This window comes from Oratosquilla oratoria, chromosome 11, assembly GCF_046742065.1.
Source record: "Oratosquilla oratoria isolate Oo_2021 chromosome 11, ASM4674206v1, whole genome shotgun sequence".
NCBI classification, from domain to species: domain Eukaryota; kingdom Metazoa; phylum Arthropoda; class Malacostraca; order Stomatopoda; family Squillidae; genus Oratosquilla; species Oratosquilla oratoria.
Window position 1 is genome coordinate 20,730,083 of NC_134787.1, and position 17,500 is coordinate 20,747,582.

General features: G+C 48.0%; 1 protein-coding gene across 7 annotated transcripts in view; it reads right to left on the minus strand.

Annotated features, from left to right (window-relative positions):
• The window catches only part of LOC143029641 (protein pangolin, isoforms A/H/I/S-like), an 87,095-nt gene that overhangs the window by 34,598 nt on the left and 34,997 nt on the right, over positions 1–17,500 (minus strand). For all 7 annotated transcript variants that reach the window (XM_076192424.1, XM_076192423.1, XM_076192420.1 and 4 more), the window contains exon 2: positions 8,599–8,689. In XM_076192424.1, the coding sequence (XP_076048539.1) occupies positions 8,599–8,689 (91 nt within the window). The remainder of the gene's footprint in view (positions 1–8,598; positions 8,690–17,500) is intronic.

A 17,500-nucleotide genomic window follows, 5' to 3' on the forward strand; every position in this document is an offset into this window, starting at 1 on the left:
GGGAAACGTGCATGTATCATGTATGCATGCGTTTATATATATATATATATATACACACACACATACATACACACTACGAGAAGGATAGGAAACAGAAAATGGGAGTAAATATCTAAAATGTGTGGGGGGGAGGTGGGAAAACGGGAGGGGAGAGAATGGAGGGAGGAAAGGGAGGGAAGTGAGGGAGGAAAAGAAGGGAAGTGAGGGAGGGGAGGGAGGGGGGTTAGTAGAAGCGACTGGTCAGGGTCTCGAAGAAGGGAGATTAGGGCCAAGAGGCGTGATTACAGAGGGGGAGGAGGAGGAGGAGGAGGAGGAGGAGGAGGAGGAGGGGGAGGAGGAGGGGTCTAAGGGGGCCAGGAGAGGAGGGTAATCGCCTCGACCGGGAGGGGGGGAAGGGAAGGGAGGGGGAAGGGAAGGGAGGGAGTGACGTCTGAGGCACAACATGGAGTTTATGGAGTAGGTTCTGGAGTGGGAGTTTGGAGAATGGGAGGTTAAGGAAGTGGAAGGTCGTGAGGTGGGAGGCGGGTACTGGATACGGAGGTGGAGTGGCTCAAGGAGTGGGAGATGATGGAGTAGGAGGTTTGGGAGTGGGAGATGATGGAGGCGACGACGATGGCGCTAGATAGAAGATGGAGGGAGTTTCGGGAGGAGGGAGGGCAACTGGGACCTGGAGGGAGAGGGTGGGGCGGGAGAGGAAACGAAGTAAGGGATGAGGGAGGGAGGAAGGGAAGGAGGGAGGGAGGGGAGGAAGGGAGGGAGGAGAGGGAGGGGAAGGGGGAGGGCGGGAGGAAGGGAGGTAGGGGAGGAAGGGAGGTAGGGAGGAGGGAGACAACCGGGGAGAAATGGAGTAGGGAGTGCCTCTGGAAACGAGATGGAGGCGGAGGAGGAGGATGTGGAGGTGGAAGAGGAGGCACGATCCACAGTGATGACAAAGTGGCTGGGATGCTGAGGGAAGAGGCTGGACGTCATGGAGGGACGGAATGTGGGTGAGTGGGAACAGGGGTGAGGACGGGAGGGAAGGAAAGAGGGAAGGAGGGAAGGTGGGTAGAAGTCAAGGAGAGAGGGAAGGAGGGAGGGAAGGATGGAGGGAAGGAAGGAAAGGAGGTGGGAGGGAGAGGAGGGAGGAAAGGAGGAAAGACAGGAGGGAAGGAGGGAGGGAGAGGAGGGAAGGAGGGAGGGGAGGAAAGGAGGAAAGAGAGGAGGGAGGGAGAGGAGGGAGGAAAGGAGGAAGGAAAGGAGGAAGGAAAGGAGGGAGGGATGGATGATGGGAAGGAGGGAAAATGAGAGGGATGAAAGGAGAGAGGGAGGGAGGGAGGGAGGGAGGGAGGGAGGGAGGGAGGGACGGTAACAGGGATGGGAGGAGGAAAGAGACAAGGCTCTGAGAGGGAGGGAGGGAGGGAGTGAGGGAAGGAAGGAGTGAGGGATGGCAAGAGAGGAAGGAGGGATGAAGGGAGTGTAGGAGAATGGAGAGGAAAAAGTAAACAAAAAATAAAGAAACAAAAAGTAAATATCAAAATCATATTCTTCCAATCACTACCAAAAAATTCAAATTAAGACAACTCAAAAGAACTGATAAAGCTTACAAAATAAAAACAAAAAAGGGATGAAAGAAATATGGGGAGAGGGAGGGGGAGGGGGAGGAGGGAGGAGGGGGAAGAGGGGGGACGTGGGAAGAAGGGCGAATTAAAAAGGGGGGCATGAAAAAGGCATAAATAAAAATCCAGACAGAGAGACAGACAGACAGGCAAATACCACCACCACCACAACCACCACCACCACCAAAACCAGATGCCGACAAATTAATAAAACAGAAACACAACAATTCAGTTTCCACCGCACGAAGCCGTCGACAAACAAACAAGAACAAATTCCACATCCCATGAGCTACCCAGCCTGGTTTCGAGCACCGAATCGTCATCATTAATTCTGGCCAAATTTGAACATCGTACAATAGTTAATATACATGTTATGCAGCCTTTTTTTCGCAGAAGAAACATTAGCGCCAAACGAGTGGCGTTTGGTTTCGTCCTATGTGCCACTGCGCATGCGCAAAATCAGGACCGCGTCGCTCATAATAGAAACGCAAGAAATTCTCGAGTGCGAGCAGCCCGCATCTGATGCATGATTTAGTGTAATCTGTTCCCAGTAATATTGTGTTAGTTATCGCTCCCGCGTCTAATTTTCAACACTTCATCTCCTACTTCAGCGGTTCTTCTTCTTTCGAAGAATTCTAACGACGAGCACAGCTGGTTGTGAATGCGCACGCACACACACACACACACACACACACACACACACACACACACATACACACACAAACTTACAACGTACACACACGCACACACAAATCAACACATATCACACCCACGAATACACAAATAATGTCACCTCTGTGTGTGTGTGTGTGTGTGTGTGTGTGTGTGTGTGTGTGTGTGTGTGTGTGTGTGTGTGTGTGTGTGCGTGTGTGTGTGCGCGCGCGCGCGTTTGTGTGTATGCGCGCGCGCGCATTCTAAGTTCGTGTTGCATTTATGTATTGTTTTGTATGTGTTGTATATTTTATATGTTGTATGCGTGCTGTATTGATATGTGTTTGTGTTATATGCTGTATATGCAATGTATGTGTTGTTGGCGTGTGTAGGCCTACTGTCTGTGGGGAAACATGGACCAAGGAATTGGATAATCTAGTAGAGGCAGTCTGATATCTATGTACTGCTACAACACCTAGTCCCACCTAGCGGTGACGCCTCCTCTCTCTTTCTCTGGTCCCACAACCCGACACGCAGAAAATCTTACACCTCACCCGCTTCATAAATCTTCTCTCAATTATCCCCATCCGCCTTTTAAGCCAACACGAGGCTTATGCGCAGAGCGCACAAGGACGAAAGTCCCTCGCGCCAACCACTCATTAATGTGTCCATTGTTTGCAAGAAGTAGCGGGTAGTTCATTGCATTCAATTGTTTGCTATGAGCTCACGGGCGCATTACGCTACCTGCCTCGAGTTTCGTTAGTTCTGATGCATTTTCAATATTAATCAGACAAATTCCACACCCTCGCGTAGGCGGATCAAAACCCGAGGTGCACGATCTAAATCGAAACATGATCCAGAAATCTTCATCAGGAAACACCTCGAGACGCCTCGAATCGGGTTTCCCGCCTGGAAGAAAACGGAAAGGGAACAAAGATCCCTGTACGGCGTCTTCACCCAGCCCGGTGCTTCCGATGATGACCGAAGCCAAAAGACGATGACCGATGATTTGCGGGTGCCACGGTTACTTGCTTGTTAGTCTCGGTTTTAGTTACTGCGAGGAACAATGGGACAATCTTCCCTCCGCCGGCGGAGCACGTAATAACTAACAATTCCTTTCTTCCCAGAGATGTGCAATGGAGTTCTGGCGTAGACAACAAGACGCTTCATATCATTCCATTTGTCCAAACGTGGTCAAAGTCACCTTCAATGGCGACAAATATTACCAGGCGAGACCAATATCCCTTTCCCAGCAGTTTGACCAAACCAATTTTGATGAATCTATCCATAATCTAATGTCACAAAGCAAACTAAAGGCAATCCTCTAAATGTAGTTCTTTCCACCGTTCAAAGAAACAGAAAGAACAGTTTCAGTCGTATTGCCAGTTATAATGAACTCCTCAGTATGCACGTAAGGTTCCTTCACCAAACCGACTCTTCCATTGTTTCACAAATTTCACAAAGCGGACGACACCGACCCGCTGCCGACGGACCCAAGTGACACTGTGTCTGACGATGTGTGATTCTCTCTCTCTCTCTCCCTCTCTCTTTCTCTCTCCTCTCTCCAGCAAACTCCCCCTTATTCCATTGTCTCTCTCCCATCTAGCTTTTGTTTCCTGCTAAATTCTACCCTGCGTGGTGCGTCTCTTTCTATTTGTCTATTCATCTATTATTTGTCATTTCGAACTTCATCCTTCTTTAAGACAACATAGATTGTTATGCACTCGATGTTTTTTTCAAGTGGTGTTTCCTAATCATCTCGCGTTGGCCAAAACATTCTGAGATCGACAGTGAATCGAAGAGGTTAAGAAGTTGGTTAATTAGAAGCCAACTATTCCAGTCCACATTTTTTCCCTTAAAAAAATTCCTGTTTTCCGGATTAAATCCTTTAAATCTTTATATTTCTTTGCTTCCTAGGCAGAAGCTCTACTCCAATCTCCAGGGAAGGTTTTTTTTTCTCTGTTGTGAAAGAACAACGCTCAAAATATCAACCGCTTGTTTATTGGAACCCTGTTAAATAAATCCTGCTTATTTCGTCTCTTCTCTGTTTTCTTAAAGTCTTTGGGTGTTTATGCATCATTTAGCAATCTTTTCCGGCTATTTCTTCTCCGACGTTGTCTTTCATCTCCATACTGCAATTTGTTCCGAGCCCCGTCTATCTACAAAACACTATAAAGTGGAACATGTCGCCTAACCAGATGACTTGGGTGTTCAACTTTTCGTCCTCTTTGTTCATGAGAACAAATCAGGCATTCACTGAACGTTCATAGCTGAGAATCCGACTGAACTGCACGTCCCCCCTCCCCCGTTCCTCCCCCACTCCCTGAAAGGAGCCATAAGCATCAATCTGATTTTTCTTGGAAGGGGGATGGGGATGGATTTATTTTCTATCTTTTTATTTCCTTTTTAACTTCTTGTGGATGGCCTCTCTCTATTTCCAAAATCGGAAGTACGGCAGACATCTTCGATGGTGCAGGGAGTCCAGAGAAATTTTCCATACCGCATCTCACCCCCATATCCCTCCCCCATCCCACCCCCAGGGAAATATACTGGGCCACCTCATATACGTCAGTTTCGAAAGATGGTTAGGGATAACTGTTTTGTATAAATAAACAAAGGACATACATGTAACCAACCAACACCCACCCACCCCCGTCTTCTAAGTCTTGTCTCCCCAGTCTTCAACCCCCACCCACCCAGCCCCTAAACTCAAAATGTTCTGGGCACGTCACCCCAGCTCCGTCCCCCAGAGAGCATCATCCGGGTACCCTCAGGCACCGCTTCCCTCCCGAAGTCCAGACTTCGAGTATCGAACTCGCCGTCGCCGCAGCTCTCATCGTTCTCCGCGAAGGTCCTCTTCCCTTTCTCTCTTCTCCTTCGCGCTGGCTGCTCACTTGGCCAGGTCCTCCCGCTCTCTTTAATCCGTCTCTTGCAATGTCTTCCACGTGATCGACTTCTTGTGTGGTCAAATGAGAGGAAAAGCATTGTTTTGTTTACCTCAACTCTTGCGTTTTATACATACACGTATATATATATATATATATATATATATATATATATATATATATATATATATATATATATATATATATATATATATTTCTTCATCCACCTTCTAATACCAAGGACAACATGTTACAGTAGCGGTATGTGGTACGAATGTGGTTGTTCCCTATAATTGGCTTAATATAGGAAGACGTGTATTTTGCAAAACCAATAATTTGCTACAGGATCGGGACGTGCTACGTTTGTACCCGTATATATGTATGTAGGTGCTTATGTATTCATGTATGTATGTAGTTGTGTATGTATGTACGTGTGTATGCATCTATGCACGTGTGTATGTATGTATATACGTATGTACGTGTGTATGTATGTATATACGTATGTACGTGTGTATGTATCTATGCACGTGTGTATGTATGTATATATGTATGTTCGTACGTATGTATATATGTATGTGTACATGTATGTATTCAACAAAAAATTGCCAAAGGTTAAAGTTACCGCGGCAAAAATATCCCCGATTTACTCACAAACATCCTATTTGTAAACGTACAGTCCAGACCACTACTACCACCACTATTACCACCACCATTACCTCCAGTGGGAATCGACCTCGGCAGCAAACTAACGCGGGGGCGTACTTTATCATTTTATTCTAACCGCACTTTACATATCTTGTGACTGACACCATACGAGCTAGATGAGATAATTTCGGGTCAGCGGTTCGTGGCGTTCATACATACATACATACATACATACATACACACACACACACTATATATATATATATATATATATATATATATATATATATACACACACATATATTTCGAGCGTTGTTTGGTTTTATTCAGATGAGGTCAAATGTCCACAGACGCCAAAAGCCTCAACTTTTTTTTCGGTCTCAGATATTCTCACGTTCAACTCCAAGTCAACTTGAGTCCCCCATACCACCACCACCCCCACCCCTCCCCGCCTCTAATGAAAGCAATATTTCTAATCAAGTTGATAATTATATGATTTTTTTTTAGTTGCGTGGGGCTTTAATACAAATTTGTTTTAGTCTCCTCTAGTGCCATGACATGCATGGCATAGAGCTCCCTCATTTATTTATTTATTTATATATATATACTATTTATTCATTTATTTATATATTATCTAAACATAGCCTAAGACTCCTGTGTTTCCTATTCTTACTCACGTACCTGTCAGAATGTCTCGACATTTATCTATTTATTCATTTATTCATAAGAATACCTTCGTGGTCAACAAAGAACCCATTTCGACAGCCCTGGTCTTCAGGCGCTGCTTGAAGAGCGAGAGATATATCCTAAGAGCTCACTTTGTTCTGGGCGCCGGGAGACGGTGTAAACATCACTTGACAAAAGGTGAGGTCACGGGTGAGGCCATAGGTCACATGTGAGGTCACAGATGAGGTCACAGGTTACATGTGAGGTCACAGGTCACATGTGAAATCACAGGTGACATGTGAGGTCACAGGTGATATGTGAGGTCACAGGTGACATATGAGGTCACAGGTGACATGTGAGGTCACAAGTGACACATGAGGTCACAGGTGACATGTGAGGTCACAGGTTACATGCGATGTAACAGGTGACATGTGAGGTCACAGGTGACATATGAGGTCACAGGTCACATGTGAGGTCACAGGTCCAAGACAGAGGGAGCTGCGGTCAGTGCGGTGGGAAGGCTTGGCAGCAAATGCAACGGTTACGCTGGAACTACAACCTATTCATCTTGACCTGGCGGGGGAAACGCTCTACTGCTGAGAGGCTGATCAACTGAACGTATTTTGTTCAGCCTAACAACGTTCAAAGAATGTAGGGCCGAGTTCGATTACTTTTTTTTTTCTTTCTTTTTTTTAATGAGAACGATCGAGGATACAGGAAGGTGCAATTCTTTAAACATGTTAGAAATTGCTTTTGGGTAATGACGTATGATCTGCTTTAGACAATTTCGTCCGTGACAATTTTAATTACACACAAAATCGTTAGGTGTAAGTGGTGATTAGAACAGCTAGGAAGCGGTGGTTATGGTGGAAAATGGTGTCAGCGTTGGCTGAAGTGGTGGAAGGTCTACTGGATGCTGGGCATGCAGGTGTCAGTGGTGGAAAGAAGCGTTGGACACGGTGATGAAAGATGGTGGAGGACCATGGGTGTGCCCAATTGAAAATGGATGAAATTGGGAGAAAACTGGGTGGGCTAAATTGGGAGAAACCTGGGGTGAAAATGTGTGAAATGTGGAGAAAACTGGGGTGAAAATGGGTGAAATTGGGAGACATCTGGGTGGGGGAAATGGGTGAAATGAGGAGAAAACTGGGTGGTGGAAAAATGGGTGAAATTGGGAGAAAACTTGGGTGAAAAACTGATGAAATTTGGGGAAAACTGGGTGTGTGAAAATGGGTGAAATTGGGAGAAACCTGGGTGAGTGAAAATGGGTGAAATTGGGAGAAAACTGGGTGGGTGAAAAACGGGTGAAATTGGGAGAAAACTGGGTGGGTGAAAAACGGGTGAAATTGGGAGAAAACTGGGTGGGTGAAAAACGGGTGAAATTGGGGAAAACTGGCGTGAAAATGGGTGTAATTGGGAAAAACCTGGGTGGTGAAAAACGGGTGAAATTGGGAGAAACCTGGGGTGAAAAATGGATGAAATTGAGAGAAAATGGGTGGGTGAAAAATGGATGAAATTGAGAGAAAATGGGTGGGTGAAAAATGGGTGAAATTGAGAGAAAACTCGGTGGGTAAAAACGGGTGAAATTGGGAGAAACCTGGGGTGAAAAATGGGTGAAAATGGGAGAAAATGGGTGAAATTGGGAGAAATCTGTCATGCACTACAGCAAGCTACAATTCAGATCCAATAAGCTCAGCGATGAACGAGGTCGACACAAGATCAGGTCATTTCACTTCAGAAAAGAGAGCTGACGATAGGACATGACGAGGGTCGAATGTCGCACCTCCACATGACGTAACACCACATTTTTCCTTCCATAATGAAGCGACCTGTTCTTTTCTCGACCGGCGTCTAGTGACAACCCCCACCAGGGAGGGGGGGGGTGCCAAATAGCCGAGATAATGATTTACATAGATGTGAGAAGCAGAAGAAAGGCAGAACATAATCACTATTCCCAAGTTGACTAATAGCAGCAACAACAAGGACTATGCATAAGACAGGCAAACAGACAAGGTGGTGAGGGGGTGGGGGAGAAGGGACTGAAGGCTTGAGGGAGGGGGAGGGAAGGGGGAGGGAGGGAGGGAAGGGAGTGGGAGGTGGAGAGAGAGGGAGTGCCAAGCAGGGCCAGGAAACGGGCAGATGGCGGAGGTACTTACCAGGCAGAAGCCATCTGTGCGGTGAAATCCGCGCCTAGCGGGTACGGATACTGACCCGACGCCGCGAACGGGTACATTGGCGGGCGAAGACCTGGGCAGGAAGAGAAGACAGTTTGGTTAGTTATAGAATTGGTTTACGTCGGAGGCATAGTGCTTGTCAACACTATACACTAGAATGGTTTGGGTTCTTGTGACATTTGATTACATACACTTTTGTGTCATGTTTGTTTTCTTTTTAGGGATCCAGGAACAATCGGGAGTAGAAGTTTGATCTTAGGGGTAGTTTCGCTCAGTTTTGTGTCAAATTTTATGCAAAGTATCCTAACTTAATATACCATACTTAATCGTCCGCTAGCAAGCGTCTCTCTCTCTCTCTTTCTCTCTCTTTCCCTCTCTCTCTCTCTCTCTCTCTCTCATTATTTCACCCCCATCAAACACCATAAGAAAGAAACAACCGCGACTGGACTGGTCGTTATCTCTTTCGCGTCGACTGCACAGACTCAAATCTTACCGATGGGGGCGTTTTGATCCTGATGCTGATCGTGACCCGGGGGGGGGGCCTTCGAGGGGTGCCCCCCGCCCCCCCCCCTTCCTCCCCGCTCCCCTCACATCTTTGACCACGCTGCCGACCGCCCTGATAACAACGCTGTGAGTAAACAATTCATCGAGACGGGGTTTTCTATCGGCTACTACATCGGGACGCGCGTGTTGATGTTGATGACGCGCTTCCTGTCCACCACAGTCGCCCGTTTACGTCCGTGTAAGAGTCTCCGCTGGGACTTTGCAATCGCCATCGGCATCGTTATCACTAATGGTAACCTACACAGTAAAATCCCGGCTGGTCTTCCCCCCCCCACTCCTCCTCCTACTCCTTATCATTATCATCCTAAGTTTCAACTGTAGATGTGGTTACTCTGCGCTAAAGGGCTAACTAGCTATCAGCAGCTCAACATTTATTTTTTTCTTCTGGTTCTTGACATCAGGTTTTACTACGATTAGTTTATGTTGTACCAACATTCAGCAGTGTGTGTGTGTGTGTGTGCGTGTGCTTGTGTGTGTGTGTGTGTATTCATTTATTTACCTAGCTGTATTTTCCGGGAAGAGAGCTATACTTGTAGTGACCCGTGTGTGTGTGTGTGTGTGTGTGTGTGTGTGTGTGTGTGTGTGTGTGTGTGTGTGTGTGTGTGTGTGTGTGTGTGTGTGTGTGTGTGTGTGTGTGTGTGTGCGCGCGCGCGCGCGCGTGTCTGTGTTTCTGAAAGACAAGGAGAGAGAGATAAAGAGAAAAAGAGAGAGAGAGAGAGAGAGAGAGAGAGAGAGAGAGAGAGAGAGAGAGAGAGAGAGAGAGAGAGAGAGAGAGAGACTAGACCGTTAAAAGGATGACGCCAATACTCGGAAGCATTTCTCAAAACTGTACAAGAATCTTAAGGAGACTCCACCGAGATAGAAAAAAATGTATATAATAAAAAAAATCTAAACACAAATAAATAAAACACAAACAAACAAATGAATAAGTAAATAAACGAAATAAATAAATAAGTGAATAAATAGATAAATATGGGGGGGAGGGGGACGGTGCAAAACATACACGACTTCCGAAAACACGGTGTGAACACAGATCGATGCAAGAGTTCCTTCGAACTGCTTCTGCGATTTGCACAAGCACCAACACACCACCTTCGACACGTCCATTTGCACCACGCGCCCTTTCGCGGCACTCCCCTCTCCACCACTCCACACCAAACACTCCAAGCAACTCTTCCAAGATGGAACTTCAAGGCGCAATTCAGAGGCCCCACTTGAAGCTGCACTTCCAACCGACCCTTTCATTCTGTCTCTCTGTACACACGCACGCACGCACGCACACACACACACACACACACACACACACACACACACACACACACACACACATGGAAGCACATGTACACACACATGCTCACGCACACACACACACACACACACACACACACACACACACACACACACACACATGGAAGCATACGTACACACACATATATGGACGCACACGTACACACACATGCACATGGGCACACATGCACACACATGGACGCACACATATACACATACACAAATATGGACACACGTACACACATGCACATACACCCACCCACACATAGACACATACACACACACACACACACATACATGGACACACACGTACACACACATTCACATACACATGAACACACACATGCACACATACACCCGCCCACACATGCAAACACACATACACACACACATGGACACATACAAACACAAACACACACACACACACACACACACATACAAACACACACACACACACATGAACACATATACACATACGAACACACACACACACACACAAACAAACACATACACACATACACACACACACGCACGCACACAGAAAGAACAGCAACAATTCGCACAAGAGTGCATTACGCTGTTCTTCACGGTGAGTGCTGCAAATGGCAATAATTTTCGCTTGAGGTGCTCCAGTGGCCCTTTCACGAGAACGGGCCCGAACAGCAATCGGGGCCAACCGCGCTGTAATTCACAACCCATAAATCACCCCAAGTTGTCATTCGTGAGGACCGCCGGGCCTGAAATCAGGCCGTTCCCTGTCCCCTCACTTCAGCCAATACATTCCACTGAAGTCGAACCCCTTTAGTGCCGGGGTGTTGTCAGCCGATTTCATTCATCTCCGTGGCACCCCCCCCCCCGGGGTCGGTGGCAAGGGAGGCTGATCCTCTCCCACCCCCTTCCGGAGGAAAGCCATGACGTCATATCACACGACAAGATAACAGAGCGAAAAAAGGCACCGAGGCACTGTGCTATTCGCAGTGCCATCGTCACTCCGCTTCTTCGTCCGTGATTCAATTCTCAATCTTACCAATTTACACTCATCAACCTCCAAAGTCTCTTTAGTATCGGTGGCTCCACACACACACACACACACACACACACACACACACACACACACACACACACACACGCACACGCACACACACACACGCATTCGCCTTAAAATGCCTTGTATCATCCTCCTACCTCGATTCCCTTCCTATTCTGAAGAGAGAATGTGTGTGTGTGTGTGTGTGTGTGTGTGTGTGTGTGTGTGTGTGTGTGTGTGTGTGTGTGTGTGTGTGTGTGTGTGTGTGTGTGTGTGTGTGTGTGTGTGTGCGTGTGTATACAGATGCATATACAAAACCTGCACAGATGTTCGCTTACATACATTAAGCAGACTGGACCCATTATTAGTGCCCATCTCCCTCCCCTTTTCTTTCCTTTTCTTCCTTTTTTCAATACGAAGAGCACTTCTTCTTCTCGCTCTGGGGGTTTTCCACTTTCCCCAAAATTTCTTGTCTTCCAATTCCTTCGCATCAATTCCCGTCACGCGGTCCATCCATCTCCTCAGCCTCTTCATCGGGTCAATTTGGTGTCTATCTCTACTCAGGAGGTCCTCGCGATTTGCAGGTTCTTTTCAACTGAGGTGGCCCCTCTCCAGGGCCACATTTCGATTCGTTCACTCGTACAGCGTTCATGGTCTCTATGCTCGCACTCTCCAGCCTCCATAGAGTGCCACTTGACCGTCCTGCTTATCACTCCAGATATTTTTTTTTCATTTTTCTCCTTTTGGCAAATACCTTCTCCAGCAACACAATCTTCTTTTGACTTCCATACAGCATTTTCCATTTTCCCGAATTCATACAATCCAGATAGATGAACGCTGGCAGAAGGAGGAGGAGGAGGAGGAGGAGGAGGAGGAGGAGAAGGAGGAGGATGAAGAGGAGTGGGGGTCTTCTTTTCATTCCTTTTAATGCGGACTCCGGAGGATTTTTTTCTTTACTTTATTTTCTCGTGACATTAGTCTCAAATTTCTTTTTCTCTCTTTTTTTTTCTAAGAAAAACAAAAAAACAAAAATCCACCTCGCCCATTTCAGGTTCCAGACGCTGAATTCGGGGGAGACTTCTGCCTTACATCATGTTACAAACGTCAAGTGAGTTTTGCGTTTTGTACTCACGTACTTGCGTGCGCGCACACACACACACACACACACACACACACACACACACACACACACACAGTGAAGTGCCACCTCACCTATTTGCACCATTACTAATGTTCCTCATTCACCACCATCAACTTCTACCACCATCACTACCAATGCCTCTACCACTTCCACAACCAATACCACCACTTCCGCCACTTCCACTTCCACCTCCTCCACTTACACCACATCCGTGACTAAATAGAGCTACTCCACTCGAGCCAATCACCCTTCTCCCTAGCCTAACTACCGCCCTAATCACCTCTCCCCCTCCCCCAATCACCATTAATGACTTCAGCAATGTGGCGAACTGTACATATTCGATTCTGGTAGTCGGCAGGCGATTTTATTCAACAAGCAATGATGAGCATACAGTGGAACACCGCAAGACTCCAAGAAGACTCCAAGAAAACAAAGATAAGACCCTATTCCTCTTCCTCTTCTCCAACATCATCACCACCACCACTTTCTCGTATTCCTCTCCTCTTTTTCCTCCTCCTCTTCCTCCATTTCACCCCTTCCTCCAACCCAAAACAACGCCCTTGAAGGCGTGGTGTCTCCGCCCATCTTACTAATCCCAACCCACATCTAGCCCATGATCAGCCCACTCGGTATCCCATCCGTTAAACAAGCCCAACCCTTATCCAGCCCCCACCCCGCCCAAATCAGCTCGAATCTTCGAAGCCCATAGTACTCATCATCCCACGCCCACGCTCATCCTTCCATCCCACGCCCAGTCCATCCTTAGCCCCCACGCCCACTAGAGGCATCACTTCTCGCCACACACAGCCCCATCACGATCATCGCTCACGCCCACAGCCCATTCAAACAATAACCATCCCAGCCCACATCCCCACCTCAGACCCGACTTCTTCAGCCCACACACGCCCATCCCAGCCCACATCCCCATCTCAGACCAGACTTCTTCAGCCCACATACGCCCATTCCAGCCAACATCCCCTCAGACCCGACTTCTTCAGCCCACACACGCCCATTCCAGCCCACGTCCCCACCTCAGACCCAACTTCTTCAGCCCACACCCTGACCTAGCCAAGACCATTTCAGCCCACCATACCCCCCCTTTAGCCCCCACCGCCCCCTTTAGCCTCCCCCCCTTTAGCCCCCTTTCCTGCAGCTGGAACAAAAGCCCTCACGGCGCTGCTTCCTTTTAATTATTTAATTGCCACGTCTCGCCCGCTCCATTCATGCACGCCACACGGGGGGAGGGGGGAGAGGGGGGAGAAGGGGGGAAGGAAGTGGAGGGAGCAGTGGGAAGGAAGGGGGCTTGAACAGAGGGATGAGAGGAGGAGGAAACGAAGAAGGCACGGGAAAGGGGAGGAAGAGGGAAGAGAGGGGGAGGGAAGACAGGACGAGGGAAGGAGGGAAGGGAAAAAGGAAAAGAAAAGGGCGAAGGGAAGGGAAGGGAAGAAAGAGGGGGATTGGGAAGAGGGAAAGGGAAGGGGTGAAGGGAAGGGAAGAAGGGAAGGGAAAGGATGAAGGGAAGGTATGAAGGGGAGGGAAAAAAAGGGAAGGGAAGAAGGGAAGGAATGGGAAGAGGAAAAGGGAAGGGGTGAAGGGAAGGGAAGAAGGGAAGGGAAGAAGGGAAGGAATGAAGGATAGGGAAAAAGGGAAAAGGGAAGGAAAAGGGAGAGATAAGCGTGGGAGAGGTAAGAGAGGGAGAGATAGGACTGACAGGGGGAGATCATTATGAGGATGATGCCAGGGGGATGTATAACGTAAGCAAGAATGGGAGATGGGTGGCAGGGGAGCTGGGTGGACGAAGAAGGGTGGGAGAGAATGGGTGATAATAGGAACAGGGAGAGAAGAAGCGGGGAGAGGAGTGAATGATGGAGTACCTCACCATATGAGAGAGAGAGAGAGAGAGAGAGAGAGAGAGAGAGAGAGAGAGAGAGAGAGAGAGAGAGAGAGAGAGAGAAGGGGGAGGATTGGGAGGAAATATGTTGGGACGAAATGGCGGAAACATAAAGGGAGCAAGGAAGATAGGAAAGGAATGAAGGACGAGATTAAAAGCAGAGGAGAGGGAGGAGGAGGGAAGAAGGGGAGAGGTGGGGGAGAAAGGAAGAGGAGGAAGAGGAGGAAAATGAAGAAGGGCAAGAAGAAGAAGAAGAAGAAGAAGAAGAAGAAGAAGAAGAAGAAGAAGAAGAAGAAGAAGAAGAAGAAGAAGAAGAAGAAGAAGAAGAAGAAGAAGAAGAAGAAGAAGAAGAAGAAGAAGAAGAAGAAGAAGAAGAAGAAGAAGAAGAAGAAGAAGAAGAAACAATGAATATATTTTACCAGTCTCCTACAGTGACGTACCTTATATATATTCTATTCAGGAAGGCGTCCGACGATTTTATTCAGCTTTGGTTGGTGGGAGGGGGGGGGTTATTCGGGTCTCAATCATTCGATATTTCACTCCATTCCACCCCCCACCCACCCAAGGTCATGTTTGCCCCCCCCCCCAACTCAGCCGAGTAAAATAATTTACCATTAGATAGAATGCATACATACATACATCAAGGGCTTTTTTCTCCCTTATAAGGGAAGTAGCCAAAGTCCAAAGGCATAATTCAACTCCACCCATTTCATCCCCACCCACTCCCTCCCTCCTAGGCAGAATAAAATCAAGAAAGTGCGTCAACGTTGCGGTGGAGGTCAAGAGGCAAATGGAAGAGAAGAAGGAGGAAGGAAGAGGAGGAAGGAGGAGGAAGGAGGAGGCAGCTAGGGAGCAGAGTCGAGACAAAGAGAAAGATGGAAAGGTAAAGCGATGCGGACACTGGGAGAAAGAGGAACAGGAGAGAAAGAGAAATGGATGCAGGAGGAAGACGAGGAGGAGGAGGAGGAGGAGGAAGAGGAAGAGAAAGAGGAGCTGGGGAGGAGGAGGGATAGGTGAGGAAGGACAGGAAGAGGAGGAAGAAGAGGGCAAGGAAGAGGAGATGGGGAGGAAGAGGAGATGGGGAGGAGGAGGAAGAGAAAGTGAGGAGAAGCGTGAACAACATAGTGATAACAAGGAGAGAAGAAAAAACGTGATTACAGAAAAAAAAACGTGAAAAAGAGCGTAAGAGAGAGAGAGAGTGGAGGGAATGAAGAAAAGGGAAGAAGAAAGAATCGGTAATGGAATGAACAGGAGGAAGGAAAGGATGAGAAGATAAGGAGGAAGTCCTGATAACGGATGAAAGACGAAGACGGAAAGAGAATAAAGCGGGGAAGAAGAAGAAGAGGAAGAAGAGGAAGAAGAAGAGGAAGAAGAGGAAGAAGAAGAGGAAGAAGAAAAAAAAAAAACATTCCGAGTGGACCTTCCTTCACGAAAGACAGACCCAATATGACGTCATGTGGTCCCTCCCGCCCTCAAACTGCGATTTCGGACCCGGACAGGGCGAAGTGACGTCATCCCTAAGCCAAGCCCCCCTCTTCCTCCTCCTCCTGTCATACCCGTGGGCAAACTATGTACACAAAGCTCTTGTCCTTAAAACTAAGGAAACACATTTCCCTTCCTTAGTAAACATCGTTTGGTATCCTTAGTTGTGTCTTCACTGGATGCAAAGACACAATTGGTAAACGAGTCTATTCTCTGTGCCTAAACAATCTTCCCCTGTGCCAAGACACGCCCACTGCAACAGGTCAGCATTATGTTGTCAGGTCAGCGTCATGTTGTTAGGACACTGGCACTGCAGTTGGGGTAATCGGCCTCGCTGCTGCTGCAGCATGGCGCAATGGAAGCATACCCGCACAGCAAGACCGGAAATCCATTTTGGCACCTTCGCATGCAAACCCGCTCATGGCCACGACGTATCTCATGATCTCGTTTTGTTTTGTTCCGCAACCCGCGCCACAGACAAATTAATTTGATCAAATGGGGACAAACGATGACGAAGAAGACGACGACAAAGAAGACGACGACGAAGGCGAAAACGACAACGGCGAGGGCGACAACGACGACGACAATTCTCACCTGGCTTTGCCAAAAAAATAGATAAATAAACAAATAAAGAAAAACACGTCACAGGGTCGAAAGGGCTTAATACGCAACGTGATATCCATACCAGCTGTATCATTCCCGCAGCGAGAAAGTGAGAGAGAGGGAAAGGGAGAGAAGAGAGAGGGGGGGAGGAGGAGGAGGAGGAGGAGGAGGAGGAGGAAGAGGAGGAGAGGAGAGAGAGAGAGAGAGAGAGAGAGAGAGAGAGAGGGGGGATGGAGAGGGAAAGGGAGAGAGAGGGGGGCATGAGAAAGAGAGTGGGGACAGGAGAGAGGGAAAGGGGAAGAGAGGTGGGGCATGAGAAAGAGAGAGAGAGAGAGAGAGAGAGAGAGAGAGAGAGAGAGAGAGAGAAGGGAGACGGATGGATGGGAGGGAGCGACGAGAACCAAAACAAGAGCCAACACCAACAACAACAACAAGGAGAAAAGCGCCAATGTGCAGAAAGGAAGGGTAAACACAGAGGGGAAAGGAGAAGAGGAAGAGAGAGAGAGAGAGAGGACGGGGAAGACGGGATGGGGGGTGGGGAGAAGAGAGGGGGCAATGGGAGGAGGGGGAGAAGTGGGGGGGCAATGGGAGGGTAGAGAAAGTGTGAGTGTCCAAAGCTGCCCTCCTTGCCCAAGCCTCAAGGTGTGTGTGTGTGTGTGTGTGTGTGTGTGTGTGTGTGTGTGTGTGTGTGTGTGTGTGTGTGTGTGTGTGTGTCGGGGGGGCAGAGGAGGGGGAGAGAGAAGGGGGGGTTACTTGTTGGGGAGGGACGTAGAGAAAGAGAGCGCGTGTGCGCGCGCGCGCGATCAAGCCAGGCGAGTGTTGGTACAGTGAGAATTCTGCAACACAGCTACTGTTCTTCAACACACGTGTATGTATGTATGTATGTATG